This window comes from Pristis pectinata, chromosome 5 (assembly GCF_009764475.1).
Source record: "Pristis pectinata isolate sPriPec2 chromosome 5, sPriPec2.1.pri, whole genome shotgun sequence".
Taxonomy (NCBI): Eukaryota; Metazoa; Chordata; class Chondrichthyes; order Rhinopristiformes; family Pristidae; genus Pristis; species Pristis pectinata.
Window position 1 is genome coordinate 91,567,130 of NC_067409.1, and position 15,116 is coordinate 91,582,245.

The 15,116-nt window shown below is 40.5% G+C and overlaps 2 protein-coding genes across 2 annotated transcripts in view; one reads left to right on the top strand and one right to left on the bottom strand.

Annotated features, from left to right (window-relative positions):
• Nucleotides 1-366: 366 nt before the first annotated feature.
• On the top strand, nt 367-2,502 carry LOC127570727 (forkhead box C1-A-like). Its single transcript, XM_052016518.1, has one exon. It carries the CDS (start codon nt 572-574, stop codon nt 1,991-1,993), a length of 1,422 nt encoding a protein of 473 aa, XP_051872478.1. The 5' UTR covers nt 367-571; the 3' UTR covers nt 1,994-2,502.
• A 913-nt stretch (nt 2,503-3,415) lies between these two features.
• The window catches only part of gmds (GDP-mannose 4,6-dehydratase), a 490,748-nt gene continuing 479,047 nt past the window's right edge, over nt 3,416-15,116 (bottom strand). The window contains exon 11 of the mRNA XM_052016962.1: nt 3,416-3,466. Within this exon, the coding sequence (XP_051872922.1) occupies nt 3,416-3,466 (51 nt within the window). The remainder of the gene's footprint in view (nt 3,467-15,116) is intronic.

Here is a 15,116-nt window from a genome sequence, read left to right on the forward strand (position 1 = left end):
CTCTTTATTTTCTTTCTTGCGTCACTTTATAAATCTAGGTTAGCAAAAGTGGTTCCCTCGTCTTTAAAAGTCCTACTCAAAGTAGCTCAATAAAAAGGGGGAAGCAATGAAAGTGGGAGAATAGGGGTGAAATGCCCAGAAAGGGAACACTGTCTTTTGAAGCGTCGTGCCTTTGGTGCTGAACTGGGGGCTGGTGTTAGAAGTGGGATGAGGAATTGAGACGCCCTGTTCCACGGAGGGGCGGTAGCTCCTTCAATTGGATACTGATGCCTCGGGGAGGGGCTGCGGCTGGGTAAAAAAAAACTAACTGCGTAAAAGTCTTGTCAAGTGACGGATGCTCAAAAGTTTAGAAGTTTTCCTATTCAGTCTGCCACCCCGCGGAAAGAAAGAGAAAAAATATATATATAAGTTTGGAGCGAAGAGCTAGACTCCGGTGCAACTTGGAAAAGTTTGGATTTCTCTTTCTCCCTCTCTTCTACCGTGTGTGCGTGCGTGTGTGTGTGTGTGTGTGTGTGAAGGTATTTCAACGGGGGAGGACCAGAAGTTAAGCTTCGCAAGGCGGAAGGCAGCGATGCAAGCTCGCTACTCGGTGTCGAGTCCCAACTCTTTGGGAGTTGTACCTTACATCAGCGATCAGAATTACTACCGAGCGGGTCCGGGATACACGGGAATGCCGGCCCCAATGAGTATGTATTCGCATCCAGCCCACGAACAGTACGCCACCGGCATGCCTCGACCTTACGGACACTATACTCCCCAGCCCCAGCCCAAGGACATGGTGAAACCTCCGTACAGTTACATCGCGCTGATTACTATGGCCATCCAGAACGCGCCGGACAAGAAGATCACTCTGAACGGGATCTATCAGTTTATTATGGAGCGGTTCCCACTTCTACCGGAGAACAAGCAAGGCTGGCAGAACAGCATCCGCCACAACCTCTCGCTCAACGAATGCTTCGTCAAAGTGCCTCGCGATGACAAGAAGCCGGGCAAAGGGAGCTACTGGACTCTGGATCCGGACTCCTACAACATGTTCGAGAACGGCAGCTTCTTGAGGAGGAGGAGGCGCTTCAAGAAAAAGGACGCCATCCGGGAGAAGGAGGAGAAGGATCGGCAAAGCAAGGAGCCGCAGCCCAGGCAGCAGGCTCAGGAGCCCGAGAAAGCCGCCAACTCCCAGCCCATGAGGGTGCAGGAAATTAAGACGGAGAACGGCGACCCGTCCCCTCCCCTGGCCGCTTCCCCCACCCTCAGCATGGTGCCGAAGATCGAGAGCCCCGACAGCAGCAGCCTGTCCAGCGGCAGCCCCCACAGCATCCCGTCCAACAGGTCGATGAGCCTGGACAACCCCGAGCACCACACGCAGGCCTTCAGCGTGGAGAACATGGTCACTTCTGTCAGGCGCTCGCCGCACAGCGCCGGCGAGCTCAGTGCAAGTCTGGTCGCTTCTTCCAGGACAGGTATAAGCCCTTCTATATCCCTCAGTTACACGTCCAGCCAGCCGTCCATCTACAGCTCTTCGTGCAGCCAGAACATGAGCTCCGGGGCCAGCGGCGGCGGTTGCGCCGCCACCTACCACTGCAATATGCAGGCGATGAGCCTCTACTCCGGGGACAGAGCCGCTCACATGCCGGCCAGCGTCAGCGCCGTGGACGAGACTTTACCAGACTATTCCATACCCACCACCACCGTCCCTTCCTCCTTAACCCACGGGCTGAGCAACGGCCAGGAGGGACCTGGAGCTGGGCGCCTGGCCACTTGGTACCTCAATCAGGCCAGTGATCTCAGTCATCTGGCTGGCAGCGCGTACCCGGGCCAGCAGCAGAACTTCCATGCGGTCCGAGAAATGTTTGAATCGCAGAGGATCGGCCTGAGCAACTCCGCCGTCAGTTCCGCACATGTCAATGGGAATAGCAGCTGCCAGATGTCCTTTCCTGCGGCCCAGACACTTTATCGCACTTCAGGTTCGTTTATCCATGACTGCAGCAAATACTGACAGAAACGTTTACAAACTATTTTATTTTTTGTTTCTTTAATACACAAGCAACAACAGCCTGGGTTTATATATCTATTTCATATATGTATATAAACAGAAAACAAATTCCATTTGAAATTTGAGTAAAAGGAAAGTGTTACTCCAAATGAAACGTAAGTTACTTTTATTTTGGGGGATAAACGTTGTTTAAAATATTAAAAAATGTGTGTGTCAAATTTATTAAAATTCATAGCAAGCTTACTTGAACTTGTTATAAATTGTCTTATAGTAATTTATTTTAATTTGTAGTAGGATATTCCTTTGGAAACATGGACCAAAGTCCCCGAAGTGTTCTCGTGAACTCGAAAGGCTCCCTCAAATGTTTTGTTTTCTTGATGTTACACTTTCCATTATAAAAAGGGAAACTGTATTACGCGATTTTCTTCTTTCTCCTTTTATTGAAAGTATTCTGAAGGCGTTGCATTGTTTGTTTATAAATAAATTACGATTCGATGCGAGTGCTAACATGTCTATTGTAAACTAGAATCATCAGTGTATCGACTTTTGCTTTACAACTTCTGGTTCGACCATTGATAGAGAGCTTGCATCTCTACATTGCGAATGTAGGAAGACAACATAAGTTGCTAGTTTACTGGATAAGAATCGAAGAGGGTATATATATGTGGCCTCCCAAACATTCCAACCTCAAATTGTGTCGGTTTAGGGGGGGGGGGGGGGGGGGAAATGTATGTGTGGTATGCGAAACGTTGCACTGAGGTAAAGAGGAAGGTGTCCAGTGCCAAATGCGTGCACGTATCTTCAGCCATAGTTGACATTTAGGATAAAACTGTCCCTTATCAACTCTGCTATCTAACGACAGCAATTAGCCAATAATTGCAATTGTTTTCTTGCTTGATTGCTGCCAAATTAGAGCAATCAGGCGGCGATTTAAAGACACAATAATCACATGTGGACTCTTTTATAAAAACTGACATCAAACGCACACGACGGTTTGTTGTGTTTCAATAAATCCACCGCTTCTTGAAGGCGGTATTGGAATGCTCAAAGTTGATTGCCCAGCTAACTTGTTGTGAAGTCGTAGCGGGGGGTTGCCCTTTTTTTTACATTTTATTGCCAATAGCGCTACCAATCTGATGTACCATGGTTACTAAATGACTACAAAGATTGCGGAAAGACAGGGTTGCTTACAATGGTGATTTCTAAGCTCGCTGTTCTCATTCTGCTATTTTTATATATTAAACAAATAATATTCTGGTAAATTGGATACTTGTTTTAATTACCAAATATTTAATATGAAGTTGACAACCTGTTCTTGCCTTAAATTGACCGCATCCAAGAACATTCTCAGGTTTATGGGAATGTTTATTTTTAAAGCTGCACTATTCGGAATCTTTTCAATTAACTCTCATACTGAAACTTTCCCTACCGGTAGCCGGTTGACCAGTCACGGTCATTCTCCCCCTTCATCCCCTCCTAAGAAAAAAAAATATATACTCAAATTGACTTGATAGCACCTTACCGGCCTGCGCGGGATGGATTAATCTGAACTTTTATATTTAGGTGAAGATCACGGGGAGATCGATTTTACTTTAGAAATCCACGACAGTTTTAACAGTGATTTAAATACCAAAGCTTCTTGACTTGCAGTTCTGTTGTAAGGCTGGCACTGATTGATAATGTTGCCAGGATTATTTTTGTTTTTCCTTTGTGGAACCGCAGTCAGGTAGGGCCTAGCCAGTGATGGTCCTCTGTAATTTCTATTAACCTGCGCGCATTAATATTTAAACAAAGCCCAGTCTGGAAATACTAAAGTAATGCTACTGTTCTAGAAAGACAGGATTTTGAATTAGCAGCCGAGACTGCAGAACATCACCCCTGCCTCCTTACCCAAGCCCACAATGCATAGCTGTCACCAAATATTAAAGCGAATGAAACACTGCTCTTTTGGATTTCAGTGTATCCAATCTTTTATGTTGGAACTTGGAAGCACTTATTTCACGAAGGCCGCAGCTTTAAACCATATTCTTGTATTGTTTGGGGGAACATCCATTTAACACCGTGCAGCAGCTAAGTGGAGAACATTACAGTAACCAACAGGCCTCCCAGACAACACACAAGAGTATTAGCAGCAGTAAGATTTACTGAGCTCACATTGTACCTTATTAGGGCTGGCTGAGAGTTGACTGGACATTTAAAGAAGAAACCCTGGGAGACAGTTCCCTCGCCCCGCAATTCCTGCACCATTAGACAAATATTTTCAATGTTATTATAGATCAGCACTGCCATACAAAAAAAAACGCTCAGTGATACTAGAAGCATGATCTACTTTGGAGGTAATTGGAGTGTTAAATTAAAATTGGTTACAAAATCCAACTACCTCTTTTGCAGGACAATTAATTTGCTTGAACTCACGTGATTGAGGTCATTGAGATAGGCCTGTGTAATGTGATCACTTTGGCCTAATCGAGTTCTATTAGACACGGAGCCGCTCTGTGATTAACTGTTTACACACCGTTCCTATAGTTTGTTTAAAATACACACGTGTGTTTTAAGAACCGAAAAATAGTTGTAGAGCTGAAACAGATTTCGTTCCTGACGTTTCGTAGATAGCAGACACAACTAGATGCTTTATTTTAATTACGATGAACGTACTATTTCATCTTGGATTCGATTATGTTTGAATTTTCGTTTATGTTGTTGACATAATTTAAAAATGATGAACACAGACGTTAGCTGAAGTATAATTTAAAAATGATGAACACAGACGTTAGCTGAAGTACGTTAGATTCTGGATATATATGGAAACATATACCATATTCCCCATAACGAATAATCCCCAGGGATTGATAGTAACTAATAGCACCAGTTTGAACAGAGGGAAGCAGTTCTTACTGTATGCAAAGCAAATTTAAATCTCAAATTAATCCTTGCATTTCAAGTTAACCACCAGGCCAAGTTAAACCTCACCTTGTAAGCATTATTCAGTTCAATTAAGGGACAGTGCTGAAATGCCATAAATAGGCCTTGTGATTAAAAGTTGGTTTACTTTGGGGGGGAAAACACACCAGATGTGTAATAATCAGAATGTGTAATCCGCTACCGTTTCCAAAATGTGTGTGGGCGAAGAAAGGAGGCGATAATATCTCAGTGATATTCCAAGAAGTCCTGTGTCCAGTAATTGTGTGTTTAATTCTATAAAGCGAATTGAGAATATAGTTAATCTATTTTAATCAAAACCCAAATATTAATGTTTGGAATAGCTGTTAAGTTTATTTTTAAATATACAAATTCATTTTGCATATTAGGCAACACTCGAAGTATATCACGGCCATGATGCCGGTGACAATTTCGAGTAATGGGATGGAACGTAGATAACGATTGTAAATATGCAATGATAGGTTCATCGCTAAATTGCTATTCTTAAGGACTTTTATTTAACGATAGCTTGATTCTTAACGATAGCTAAAAACTAAAACAATCGCCAGTAGTGTATGAACCGTTGAATTAAAAATGTAAAAAAAACAAAAGCAACAGGTACCGTAAAAAGGACATGTTTTAGATTCCCCAGAGAATGATTTAATTGGTAGGAGTAAAGAAGATTGAATTCTAGGTTATTTGTACAATATGTTGCCATGTAGTATGATGTGCCGAGTTCTGATGATATAAAATAAATTACTTGTTATATTTAATAAGATAATAGAATTACGTTTTATGAATTTGAATTGCAAAAAATAGTATTTATTTTTCCTAGCATATAACCCCTTAAAATTCGAATAACAATTGTGATATAGGATTAAGATTATTATTAGAAAGTTAGGCCTAAATGCAAACGGATAGACTGAACTATGCCATGACACACTGTGGACACGCGGAGAGAAAAGAGTGAGTATAGTAGGAAAACTATTCTAATGCAACGTGTAAAAATGGTTTGCAAATTATCCCCAAATGTCAGGTATGCTCTTTCATTGAAACAAATGATCTAGTCGGGTCTAGTTTCAATTACATGTTCTGATCCCAACTAATTCAAAACGAATTGCAGCATCTCGTGTATAAGGTATATATGTCCTATAGAAATACTTGTGATTTATTTATTATAGATAATATATATCATATGTGTTAATGTAGTATCTAACTGCTATTTTTCACTCCCGTACATAATGATACTTATTATAATGGGCGTATTATAGCTAAGCACGGAGTTAGATAGCGAGGTCAATGTTGTCAATACTAGTTGTGACATTTGATAAATAATTCTCAGAGTGGCGCTAAGAAGATAACTCTCAGTAGCAAAGTAAAAATTGGGGGTATAGGAAATTTCGGGGGTGGTAGCATCGCTCCTGATCATAAGTGAGTTCATTCATTGAGCGGATTTAAAATACAGAATTTCAGAAATATTTCTTGCTCAATTGTATGAATCTGGAAATTGAAGGTAACAACTCCCTACTAGTCACGCATTTAAAATGTAAAATATAACCTTGTTTTAACGATTGGGATTTTTCTTGTCTAAATACAATTGGCTCTGCATCTGCCCATTAAGCTAATGGAGTAAATGTCGGGAATCTTACAGTCAAACTGAATCGCATATCTGTTGTTATTTTGGCTTTACAGTCTTCTTTAATCTTCACACAGCAAACGAGAAATGCTCTCTCAAGTTGCCGGGACTTAAGAACTCGTCCTTCCCTCCACGCGGATTTTTAAAATATATAAATGCAACAATTGTATATTCTGGCTGCACTAAAATCTGTTTAGAAAATATTCTAAATAACGAATGCAATGGGAAACATTTCTTTAAACAACACGCAAAGGATAGCTGCGTGTCTGACAATTCGATTCTTTTTCTGTATTCTGATTGTTCAATCTATAGTCAAGACATCTCATTTTATCAATAGGTGTAGCAGTGTTGCATAGTACATAGAGAAAGAGGCACAAGGAGACGTGTAGAATGCGATATGAAGGAACCATTTAGGAAAAAGATGGGCATTAAGACAATATTACCGCGAACAAATATCAATACATAGAATGCGTACGCACTTGTTAGTGTTTCTTGGGCTATATTGATACTGTTTTTAAATAAACACTTAAGGGACAATTTAATGTAAACTGCAAATGACACAAACTTATACATAAATCTTATACTTAAACATACTTAATTAAAAATTCAGTCTAAATATAAACGTTCTTGTCTGATACAGATGTAGGGTTTGGTATACTTTCATTTTTTTCCCATTCATCTCTTACACTGCCGCACTTCTTCGTGTAGTTAATGTATAATATTAAGCAACGGAGGAGACGGCACTGTGTATTTCCAAGCATTCCAATATCTTTGTATGTATATCATTGCATAAACATATATATGCCTAGGTGCATGAGCATTCTTAGAAATTCGGTGTCTAACATTAATTATAAAACCATTAATTCTCCCAAGTCTAATAAACAAACGTCGCGTTAGTAAGACGATTGATTGAATACATGCAACTAAATCTGACTAGTCCAGGAAGAAATAAAATTCAATCAGTGTGCGGAATCATTTTTCATTAGACGGAAAAGCACAGGGCGTAATGCAGCCAGAGGTCAGTGTAGGGGATGTCAGCTTCACAACACCACAGCGAAAACGAGACCACAAGGGGCTTTGGCTGTTACTTTAACTCTAAAACGTATTCTGTTCTTGGGTTCATTGCTTTGAAACGGTATTTTACCAGATATAATTTAAAACGATAATTTCTAAATCATTTGCCTACCATTTTACCTCAAACAATTAAAGCCTACCGCCGTTCTAACACGTTTATAGCAGTTTGACACTTAAATGAATATATTCTGAGTATATGCTTAAATCAGTAATAATAATTATACTGTCTTTATTTTGCAGTGGTTTCAAGTTCCAGACTTTCCTGTCCTGTTACTGGTGTCCGTTTGTTTTAGTAAATGATAGGGACTGATCTGTTCTTTGGCTGCTCCCTGGGTTCACTGGCGGTCTGTTGTGCTTGGTCAGAACAGATTGTCCCGTGTATTTTTGTTGTGTAGTCAGTGATGTGTTCCACATTGTCTTGAACTGATGCCATTCGCATGCGACTGATTTCAGTCTAGTTTGGGTGAAAGGGTCAAGATTTTACTTTCGATTTTAGTTGATGCAAAGCCACTAGTTGGCTCCCCTGCTATTACTTTCAATCGCGCTGTAACTCAAGCGTCAGAATAAACTCACGTTGGAAAGCTCCAGGTCAGAGCTGATTATAGGGTTGGGTGGCCGACAATTTTTTCCCTAAATAAACACAGCTTGATTCAACATGGGTGGGCAAACGGGCCAATTTTCACAAACACTTTGGGAAAGGGTTTGGTGTGGGGGTGGGGGAGTGGTGGTTGGTGGTGTGGGTGTCACAGCGAGGAAGAACAACAGGGGACTGAAAGGTACCTGCGCTCCACAAACAGATCAGCCCCGGCACTTTAGATCCGTCCAAATAGTGATAAAGTGGGAACTCTCGTAGGAAAACACCAGCGCAGAGACCAGCAAACTGCAACTCAAGGGTCCGGGACATCTTTACAAGCAGGAAAGTTCAGGGCAAATCTGAGCTCCCCTGGGGACCCGGCAATGAAACCAAGACAATGTGACTCATTTTAATAGCAAACTCTGTTCTTGCTCTGTGTGTGTGTGTGTGTGTGTGTGTGTGTGTGTGTGTGTGTGTGTGTGTGTGTGTGTGTGTGTGTGTGTGTGTGTGTGTGTGTGTCTGTGTGTGTGTCTGTGTGTGTGTGTGTTGGGGGCAGGAGTGGGAGAAGAGGGAATGGTGGAGGGGGGAAGGGTACTAAGAAGGCAATTTAAAATCTTAATAGTAGGAACTAGTAACTTCTATAAATCACAGGGCATTAAAAGCCGTTTTTACATAACTACAAGATGAGCTACAAATGCAACTTTGTGGCCTCATTCCTGACCAAGATACAGACTATGGGTAAAAAAAATGTTAGCAGCTTATTTTTTTTCAAGCTTGCGTGGTTACTGTATGTTTTAACACAGATACTGCCAGTAATTGGATGGATAGAGAAATGTTTAAGGCAGCGTTTCTCCTCTTTTTATTGCCCTCCGTTTATATTCTGGGCTTGGACTATATTTCAACCCCAGCCCAAGAACGTTCCCTTCACCCTAACGCCATTAGGAGGATGCGTCTCCTCTTATCCTCGGGCTTTTATTTTAAGTACCTCAGGGTATAGATTCCAAATTGCTCCCGCACCATCCAGTGAAGTCGACAACCTTGTTGTACAAGTTCTAAATTAATTTACACTACGGGGAGATTTATTAAAAAGCTTTGGTGTGTTATTATTCTTGGCTAATTTGATATAGGCTAATACTCCTCGTGCAAAGGGATGTCGTCGTTTCAATATTTTTAATAACACTGATTTAGCTCAACCTTCCTCCTTCAGATCCTTCAATGAGAGTTACCGGATTTCTAAAGCAAAACCATCATTGGATCATAAAGTTAGTCTGGGCACAATATTGGACCTGAGGGGGTTTCCCCTTTATTCTGTAAATCGGGGGAAATGCTTAAGAATTGAAAACAGCGAAAAGTCACAGTTCAGCAGAGATAAGGATCACGAGGTGTCGGCTACTTATTCTCCCACTCGCTGCCTTTCTGATCCCACTAGAACACCGACGCCAAACTGGAATCCGGGAGGTTTTAAAGCATTTTCTTGACTTAAGCGGAGACTTTGATATGGTGTGAATTTTTTTCTGTAATATTAAAGGTAAATAATTGTTATTGTGCTGAGTTTCCTTGAGATTGGAGCCCCGGAGAGACATTGGCTTAACTCCCGATTAGTTTGAAGTTGCAAGAATTTACACAGTTCTCCTAGTCTTTGGAGTGGTACATACAGACCATTACTCATATTCCCACCAAGGCAAAAATACAAGGCAAGAAATTTTTATTCAGCTGGTTCCGCAGTTAATCGTAGAACCCTGTATTTAGAAGGGATTTAACTATCTGGGCCCGTCCAGTTTACCTGGCGAGGTTGCTTTTGATGGTCACCGGTGGTTTTAGTTCATGCTATAATTCACATTCAATGCTGAACGCAGAGCGGTATCTTGCATTTAAATTAGATAGACGGGTAATAACTGCTCTTTGCAAACAAACAACGATTGGACATGTTGCGGGTTATAACTGTGGTCTTTGATGAGATCGAACTGTGGGTAAAAATACAAAGTATATCTGCTCTCCCAATCGTTGAAGTATTTTGTCTAACTGCAGAGTAAAATCAGTAGAAGATCAGAGTTCAAAACTTGCAGCCTCTGCTGGGAATTGTCTGTTTAACCCTGTGGGGATTGCAGTAGCAGTTCTGCACAATATCAGCAAATGGAATATCGGAGTTTTCCCTTTCCTCGGCAACACGTCGCGTGTGAGACCCGATTTAACGAAATGTTTATATCAAATATTTTCTTAAAAGTTAGGAATTATATTCAGTAAAAGGATAATATCTTTGGTGGTAACCAGAGATATCGGTGCAGTCATCAGATGAACAGGGCCTCTAAGTTCTCAGCGCCCAGGTGTCTGCGTATGTTGTATTAGGCATAGTCTTAATACAACTTAGGTAGGTTAATAAATTCTGCATGGCGTTCAGAGCGTGGCAAAAAAAAACTTGGGTGTGCGGTTCCCAATTTTATTTTCGGCAAAATAAAAAGCCAGGACTGGATTATATGGCTTGGTTCAGTCTGCTAATAATATTGACGACCAAACGCATTAGTTTTTTCAGTACCACTGCTGCACTCATTTCCTTTCGATATAAGCCTGGGGCTGGAAAACTCTGCCAATGCCAACAGGCAGACTACAAGACAGCTGCATGTTGTGGACAGGATGACAGAACTGCAACTACAAGTTGGAGCGTTGCAGCACCTGGGTGGATTGTGCACATTAAAGGGACGCTAAATCTTTTGAAATATCAACGCTACGGGCACTTAATAACTCGAGATTTTAACCTTACTATTGCGTAAACCTCAAACATTTGTTTGTATTTGTAACAATATTTCTTCAAAAGAAAGAATCGTCTTCCGTTTTAAAGCAACCTTTGCATTTTCATAGAATATTGATTTATATTTGTTATTTTCTCCAAGAAGTGCCCAGATTTTTTTTATCACGCTTCTATAAAATAGGATTTGCTGTCAACATTTGCATAATAGTTCATTGAACAAAACTGCGACGAAGCTTGCTGCAGAAGTTTGAAGCTGAATGATTATTCAATGAATGCATTATATAACCCTAACCTTTAGAAGTTACACCTTTAAACCGTAAGAACAATATCATTAATACAATATTACAGTATCATTGTAAATGCAATCTGAAATGTAATTGATTCATATTTTAAGGCTCGGCTAAATGGTCCAGGTTAGTAAAGTGCTGGATGTAAACAACTCTTTACTACAACCATACAAACGTTCATTAGCACTGGTTTTATGGGAATACATTTACATAATTTGCATACATTAATCGAACAAAGCAGATCTTTGAAATTCCGTTTAGTGATTTTTTTTGTAAAACACGCTGTACCGTACCGCAAAATAGCTCGGAAAGTGAAAGTCTGGTGCAAAAACAGATAATTGGATATAGTATGCTACTTAAGCTGAGCATTTCCAGCATTTTCTGTTTATATTTGTTACCGAGCAATCCAGCTGACAAAACTTTACCTGAAAACATGATATTTTTAAAGAGTTCAGCATAAAAATATTCACTTTAATCTGTGGACACTTTGGATCAATGGCAAATTTATTGTGAACTGCGGGACGCCCTCTCCTACGCATTCCCATTTCAATCATAATTCAACATTTAAAACATGTATTAATCAACAGATATTTAAAATTGGGATTAGTTCTGAGCACATAATTGTGAATAAATCACTATTTTTTTCACTTACATGCTTAAAGTGCCCTGTTTTAAATCGGGCGCTTAATACACAGTAGCTGAAGGAAGTTTTTCCTCTTGAAATAAAATAGAACTGCTTGAAAGATTCATTCCCAGGGCCGGGACTTTCAAGTATTCTGCAACATTAGTAGGTCGTGGTCAGGGATATGCAACTAGAATCGACAGAAGAACAGCGCGTGTTCCTCGGTAGGAAAGGTCCCAGAGACCGGCAGTGATTGACAATCTGATGTCATGTGGACCTAAGAGTTCAAATAATGAAGCACCTGGTCAGTTTGGAACCTGTTCGGGCATCTCTCTTTAGTGTGACACGGACACAGGGTGTTTATCCTCGTCATCCACTCCATTAGGATACATTTTTAGAATCTTAAACCACATAATAGGTTGACTGATTTGCGCGTGTCCTTCTCGCCGTATAGTTTACAGTCGGTTCAATTTACAAGCTTACACCAACCAGAGGTCTGACTATTTTTGATCTATGCGAGGAAAACTGAACATTTAGCATTTCCCTATCCGTATTTAGTGAAGTTATACTTGAAGAGCAATCGGCTGTGAGACATAAATTACATTAATATTCATGCATATTTTCTCTGCTGAAACATTAATTTTCATACATATTTTCTCTACTGAAAACTGATGGCAACAAAATGTTCTCATCATTCCAATTTAAGAATGAACATTGTTTCCCCTCTCTGTATTGCATAGGAATTCAGAACTATCGTTTGGAAAAATGTCTTTATACATCAGTCTGGGATTCATCAATGTTCCTCGACAAAGTTGGATTAAGGCTTACAAGGGACAAGTTGCGCTGTCTTGTTGCAGTGTTATGTGAGGAATACAAGTCATTACAATATCATTTACCGATTCGCTTGAACATATTAAAAATAAATAATCGGTTTCTCACAAGTTAATTCATCAGTTTTTTTAAAAAAAACGAATGTCCGCTTTAAAATTATCTTCGAGAGTTAAAAAAATATAGCAACAAATATTGAATTGGGATTTGCCAAAGAGGCGGCCGGTTTTGACTTGACGTGTGCGAGTGCAATGTTCCACTCCGTTCAACAAGGTAGCGTCCGATGAATTTTTAGTCAAAGGTGATTCCGGAGATTAAACCATGTCGTTTCCCCAATACCAAATTTGCGCCCGTTTTTATATTCTGTGAAGTTCTAAACAATTGGTAAAACGAGCGACTTTTTTCAAACTAATGCACGAGTTGTCTGAGATCCCCAAAACAGTCCACACTGGACATCTGTAACCAAACGATCATTTATGTGACTGTTCAGCAGCATTTCTTGCAAGCAATTAGACCCAGAGGAAGTAACGAAAATGTACTTCGCGCTCAAAGATTTGCACAGAGCAGTACATATAAAGAAGGGAAGCGAGATTTAAATAAATCTGCGGCAATGCCTTCATATGAAGAGTATGATAGACGTGTTCACTGCGGACAAGGCTTCCTTTCACCAGCTGAGGGCAACTGTGGTCAGTCAGAACTTGAGGAGCAGTTCTCTTTCGCAGACTGTAGACAGTCCACGAACAGATCCGACATCTAAGTCCCCCCTCCCCCGCCAATCCTCCCCCCAAATCGGACGCTTGCTCTCGATTTTTTTTGGCTTATTAATGTTCAAGATTAAGAAATAGTTGCGAGGATTTTAATATTTTATGGAGTGCCTGATTAACCTTCTTCGAACTTTTGACGCCATGATCAACGGTTAGATGCTTTGAAAAAAAATGTTTCTTGCACCTGTATCAAGCCTGTAAGCTGGTGTCCTTTTCCCAGACTTTGGCGACGTCTACTCACATATGTTCCCAATTATACTCAACAAGTCCCACTGTCTGAGTGCTGGGAACTGTAGCTTGTTATAAGGTGTTCTGTTAATAAACTAAATCAACCGAATCTCTGCGCAATATAAAAGCCCAGTTTATTTTAAATGCAGCAAATATGACTCATTACTTGCCACAACAACTCAGCATGTTTAATTTTGCCCCCATGGCAAGATCACCGATGTGACGGCAAGAAAATGCGCTGACCGTTTGTTTTACCGAACTGTAAGCGGAACTGGAATTGGACGGAAAAAAAAGTCACTGAGAATATGCGCATTTGAGGGGGACCATTTGAGGTATTGCAACCAAATCACATAGAATAACTTCTTAAACCCAGCCCACGTAAACACTACATTTCCTAAGCCTCACCTGGAACTGTGGAGCTTCTTCCATTCAAATGATTACAACGCCAACCCAGTTACACTTAAACCGCCCAATGACTAAAGTGGATTTTTGTTTTCTTGTTTGTGCAAGCATTGGGGAAATGAAATAACTGGTATTTTTTAAAAAAAACACAGCAAGTTCACAACGAGCACACGTATGGCTGTAAACTTAATCCTAGTTCGACGTTTGTTTCTAAATTTATTTCCAGCAGCGTCACTTGGTATTTTTCCCTGACTTACTGTGACCAAGTCTGAAAATATGTTTAGCTCGATTAATATTTTAAAGGTAGTCTGTCTGACTTTTAAACAATTTGAAAATACTTCACATTAAATGCTAAGACTAACAGTAAGAGGACCGAAGAACTGTGGCGGTTTCTGTGGAAGGAAGGAGACTTTTTTGGGGGAGTGGGGGTGGGAGTTCCGGATCCAGGATAAACTGCAAGATTCGATGGATAAGATTCAACGTTGAAAGCTTATAGTGAGAGGGAAACCGGCGCTCAACATAACCGCCTCTTAAACCTTAGGGAAAAAATAGCTTCCAGTAAAAGAAAACGTTTTAAAACAAAGATGTTAATTATTCTTACTTTAAAATATGACCTATGAGTATTTCAAAAATCGCCAGCATCCCTGCCCCACCACCCCGGAGACAGACTGGGATCTAATTATAGAAAGCAGGGAGCGGAACTGAGAGGGCACAGATCTGCAGGTTGAATGGTGTGAAATACAGAAGGATCTTTTATAACCAGAATGCCTTCCTTACCCCCGAAATTGTTCCCTCTTACGTCCACAAGCTCTCATTAAGGTTTCCAAGGAATTTCTCTTTACTGTGCCTATGGAAACTAAGCCCGCGTTGTTCATTGGAAGTTAAAATTTCGCACTGTGTGTAATCTGTGTGAAATCTACTCTTTAAAGCCAGTTAGCTATTACGGTCCTGTAAAGATGCCCATGTCCCGATACTTATAATATAAAACATGCTATTTTGTTTAAAAATATCATATTACCAATTCCACAGGCATGAAATAATATCGT